The sequence below is a fragment of the Monodelphis domestica genome, chromosome 3 (genome assembly GCF_027887165.1).
Source record: "Monodelphis domestica isolate mMonDom1 chromosome 3, mMonDom1.pri, whole genome shotgun sequence".
NCBI classification, from domain to species: Eukaryota; Metazoa; Chordata; class Mammalia; order Didelphimorphia; family Didelphidae; genus Monodelphis; species Monodelphis domestica.
In genome coordinates this window covers 501,841,606-501,846,862 of record NC_077229.1, presented here as the reverse complement: position 1 = coordinate 501,846,862, position 5,257 = coordinate 501,841,606, and the positions used below count along the sequence as shown (strand labels likewise).

Here is a 5,257-nt window from a genome sequence, read left to right as displayed (position 1 = left end):
AAGCCAGGCCAGTGCATACAGTTGTATTGGGAGGCCAGTTGGAAATGCCCAAGACTATAAGGAGCACAATGACTTTGAGATCCCTTTTGGCTCCATAGAGTGATACCATCTCTGATAACTGCCATCATGACTGGAGCACTCACTCTACCTTTGGGGTTGGAGAAACAGTTGTTTTAGATTGATTGATTTCTTCCTCCTTACTAGAGTTCTCTGATGATAATTTCCTTTGAATTCCTCCTCTGATAGCTCATTATTGTTGCATTAATTTTCTTGGGCTATAGCAGTTATAGCACTATAATAGTGGTAATGGAGTTTACTGGACACAATGTATGTGTGTGTGTGTGTGTGTGTGGCCCTTCCCTAGCATGGTATTGGTCCAATTCAAGACTAATCCCATGCCAGGGAGGAGGGGGCATTGTCCCTCCCTCCAGCATGGGATTGGTCTATTCCAATCCCACACCAGGAAGTAGGAGGAACCCCTGAGCCTTCTGAGGGATGCAGTTACCCCATCCCCTCACAACATTTTGAAACGCACAATAGCAAATATATGAGTTGAGATTTGAACTCCCTGTCATCTGGTTTTATATTCTATCCTATCACCCCATTCTGTTGCTAAAAATTACAGATCCTGTACCTACCAAAAAAAGAACAGATCCTTGTAGTCCTAATGGTACTATTTTGAAATGCAGCAAGTAAATTTCACCAAATCAACATCACTGACTGAGTACCCATGTGTATAGACCTCTGTACTATGTCAATGAACTCTATGAGGATAGAATGGGAATGGGAGTCTTGACCTGAACCCCAAAGTGCTAAAGAGGAGAAAGGAGCTGAAATATTAGCTTACTAGCAAAGGATAGTTTTTTGAAGATTGCCTTGTAATGGGGCAGCTGGGTGGTTTGGTGGATTGAGAGCCAGGCGTGGAGATGGGAGGTCCTGGGTTCAAATTTGATCTCAGACCCTACCTGGTTGTGTGGCCTGTACGGTAAAATTAGGGGTTATTTACTGAATATATTATACTAGTGATCGCTAGGGATTAATTCAATCCCAATAAAATGCTCAAGTCAGTTTGGGATTTTTATGGTGGTTTAATTACAATAGAAGGAAGAAAATTAAGAAGAATGGAAGAAAGATGTATAAGATTTCTCTGATCTAACTTAAGCTAAGAGAAATTCAGAGACCTCAGCCACGAGGCCTCCTCCAAGATTTAATCAAGGTTGGCTTCCAGCCATGAGGTGTCCTCTGAGATGAGGAATCTCCTAGGAGGAAAAGGTGGAATCAGCCTAACCACTCACCCAGGGCACTCAGGGAAGACGCCTCGCCTAATCCACACTACAGAGCTTTTCACAGTCACTTCACCAGCAAGCCACAACCACCAAACCTCCAAGACTCCCAGCACACTGCCACAAGCCGCAGGAGCCAGAGAGAGAGTCACGTCTCTGAGACCAAGGCTGGAGAGAGGAAGTGACACGAAATATATAGACCATTTTTTACATCACTTCCTGCATCTCACACGTACCAATGGTAGCTTAAGCTTGACTTAAGACAGCCCAGGGTCTCTGTCCGTTGTTTCTTATTTGTCACTTGCTAGCACATGTCTGTCATGGGCCATCCTCCTCAACACTTAATTCTTAAGTAGGGGTGTATACATTCCTGGTTGCTAGGATATTAAAGACTAATCAGGTTAGAGAAAATCTAGAATTCACAGGCTCTAGGTAAGTCACTTAACCCCTATTGCCTAGCCCTTACTGTTCTACCTTGGAACTAATATATAGCATTGATTCTAAGGCAGAAGGTAAGGGTTAAAAAAAAAAAGATTGCCTTCTAAACTAAAACTTCTTGGTCAAAGGATAATAGATTGTTTCTTTCTTAGAACCATTTCATAGGAAAGCAATTCATATATATTTAATTGTATTCAATTAGCAAGGAACTAAGTGGTCACTAAGGGAGGGGTTGTTCATCAGTTGTGGACAAATTATGGTTTATGCCGTGATGGAACACCATTGTGCCATAAGAAATGGCAAAAGGATTGGGTTCAGAAAAACTTAAGAAGTATCATATATGATACCCAGTGGAATTGTGTGTCGGCTATGGGAGAGGTGGGGGGCGGGGGAGAGAAAATGATCTTTGTTTCCAATGAATAATGTTTGTAAATGACCAAATAAAATAATGTTGAAAAAAAAGTATCATATAAAGTAATGCAAGATGGAGTGTGTAAGTCAAGTTAACAAACATTTATTAAGTTATTACTAAGTGTCAGTCACCCTGCCAAGTACTAGCCATATAAAGAAAAGTAACCCTTGCTGTCAAGGAGCTCACATTCTAATGAAGGAGACAACATGCAAACAACCAAATGCAGACAAGCTATGTACAGGGTAAATTGGAAGTTATCTCAGAGAGAAGGCAGCAGAGAAAATTTATACAATAACAACAATATTGCAAAGACAAATAATTTTGAAATATTTAAGATCTCTGGTTAATGCAATGAGCAAATTCTAAAAAGCTGGTAACTAATTATGCAAACTCATCTCTTGACAGAGATGATGGACTCAAAGTGCAGGATGAAACAGAAATTTCTGGTTATGGAAAATGTTAGAATTTGTTTTGATTAACTAGACATATTTGTTACAAGAATTTCATTTTTATTTTCCTTTTTTTCATTTCTAGGTGATGTAGAAGGGAGAAAAATAGATGTTTATTAACCAAAAAAATTTTTAATGGAAAAAATAAGTGCATTCATGGATATATTTTTCCTCATTACAGATGACAGCAGCCTCCTGAACCTGACTCCTTATCCACTAGTTAGAAGACGGAAGAGAAGATTCTTTGGTCTATGCTGCCTCATCTCAAGCTAGATAATGTCCCACAAAACTCCCCCATGAAAGCCAGAACATCAAAGAAATAGATGTCATTTGCTCTCCAGATGGATAAACCACACAGTTATTGGTTATTGACCATGTTTTCTATACTTCCCTCTTAATTTTCTTCCTTCCCTGTTCAAAAGTCTTATACTTTAATTACTGTCTAGAACCAGAGAGAGAACAGATTAAAAATGGAGGATGTTTTTAAAGGGATTTTTTAGATGACCTAGTGCATGTCTGCTCTAAACCATACAATGACTAGATGCAAGAATTATGATTTTAAAGTTATTCTAAGTTTTTTATGTATTGTATAAATTTCAAATGATTTCATGTACAGTAGCATAATTATAGCTCTTACTAGTCTCATGTTAATACTTTATCATATATGAAAAGAGTCTTTAAACATAGAAATCTATTTAAAATTACAAAACAGTGTTCGAGGTCAACGTTATTAAATCACTAGAAGTAATATCGTTAAGAAAACCTATACTGACTCCTCTCCTATTGCTTTCTCTGCTGTCATTCATGTCTAGTCTTCCACTCTGTCAGAATTTATCCAAGAGCTTCAAAATATAAATATCTTAATTTGTAATGCTAAAAAATATATGGAGGCTATTAAAAATTTGTAAATACACAATAATCCTGATATCTTCGTACAATGCATATGAGCATATGAGTAACTAATTTCCTTTTGATCCAATGATGTCTTTTTTCAATTTCTTGGAGAATGGCATAATTCAGTTAGGAAATGATGTAGTCAACTATACAATTACCCTCAAATATAAAATGAAGTTATTATCACATTTCATTTTAATTGAAATTCGAAGCATGGTGTCTGCACATCAGCATAGTGTTAACTCTTCTAGGGCATGCTGGAATTAGCTCAGATTGTAAAATATTTAACATTTTACATTGTTAATAAAATTTTTTTAGTTAAGCAAAGCCTGTCTTATTTTAGATGACTATTGAGATAAAAAATCCCCTGACTCTGCTTAGTGAGTGGTCATATCATTAGGAAATACACATGGGATTTGAAGTCAGAGGAATCTGATTCATACCCTGATTCTACTGCATACTCTTCTGGTGACTGACCTTGGGCAAGTCAGTTATCATCTTTAGACCTCAGTTTCCTCATCTGTAAAAATGGAGAGGGAATGATAGACTGTATGACTTTCCAGCTGGTTGGTCCTTTCCAGATCTTTCATCTATGATTTAATTATTCTGTAAACTTTTGGAGAGAAAGAATGAAGCAGTATTATGGATAGGGAGGGGGGAAATTTTTCTGAACCTCCTCCCCATTATCACAGTTTGAAGTCTACCATTTTTCACTGATTTCTTTTTGGCCCTCTTCCCAGAAAAAAAAAAAAACAACTCCTTTTGAATTAAAATATCAGGTCCTTTTTACCTCCAGTCCCTTATTTTCTGGGTTTGGAATTTTTTTAAAGAGGTAGGAAGTGTAGACAAGAGGCAGCATTGTTTATCATTCTACAGGAATGGTATTGCTCCATCATTGTGAAAAACTAGAACCATATACCACATTTTCCAAGATAGTCTCTGATCTAACCCTGTGCTTCTCTGTCTCTGTCTATCTCTTCATCTGTCTCTCTCTGTCTGTCTCTGTCTCTCTCTCTGTCTCTCTCTCTGTCTCTGTCTCTCTGTCTGTCTCTGTCTCTGTCTCTGTCTCTCTCTCTCTCTCTCTCTCTCTCCCTCCATCCCCTCTCTATCAATTAAAGTTTTGTTGATATCTTTTGTTTCTTTATGGAGCCTTTTCCTGAATGTACCACACCATCTTTAGAATTCTCCCTGGCAACCATGAAAACTAGTTAAGCAAAACCAAATGATGCAATATGCCATACTTGTAATCTCCTACATTCTCTATGAGAAATGGGAATTAGGTTTCACTATCTGTTTTCCAGCACCCTCTATTTCAACCCCTAATGTTTGTTGTTATGTACTTAGGTCTTTGTTCCTCCACAGAAGTCTTCCATGGACTCAGGGTAGTATAAAGTTGATCCTGCAGGTTATGCCAAAGGAGTGAACCTTTCTATATGTCTGTTGAGCCTGACTATGTGTCTATTAAGCCTGACTATGTGTTTATTATGTAAGAATGATCAAAACTCACTTTAAAGAGGTCTCTAAACAATGACTGACCATCTGGTAATAAATCTGTTTTTTTTGGTCAAACTATATTGGTCTGAACATAGACTGCGCTCTCATATTATTAGATCACTGAAAGGAAAACCATGTGTAAGTATAGGGACTGGCTCTGTGATTTCACTGGTATAAGGATTTCCTAGTGAGCTACTTTCTTTTACCAACCCAATTGGTACCTCTTCTGCCACTTATAGTCAAGAGAGTTTTGTGGAGAACTGTGGGCAGAGGAATGACTCAAACCC

General features: G+C 37.9%; 1 protein-coding gene across 1 annotated transcript in view; it reads left to right on the top strand.

Moving 5' to 3' along the window:
* The window catches only part of RGS7BP (regulator of G protein signaling 7 binding protein), a 123,859-nt gene extending 118,811 nt beyond the window's left edge, over positions 1 to 5,048 (top strand). The window contains exon 6 of the mRNA XM_001366337.4: positions 2,764 to 5,048. Coding sequence (XP_001366374.1) covers positions 2,764 to 2,855 — 92 coding nt within the window. The 3' untranslated portion in view covers positions 2,856 to 5,048. The remainder of the gene's footprint in view (positions 1 to 2,763) is intronic.
* The last annotated feature ends 209 nt before the right edge of the window (positions 5,049 to 5,257 follow it).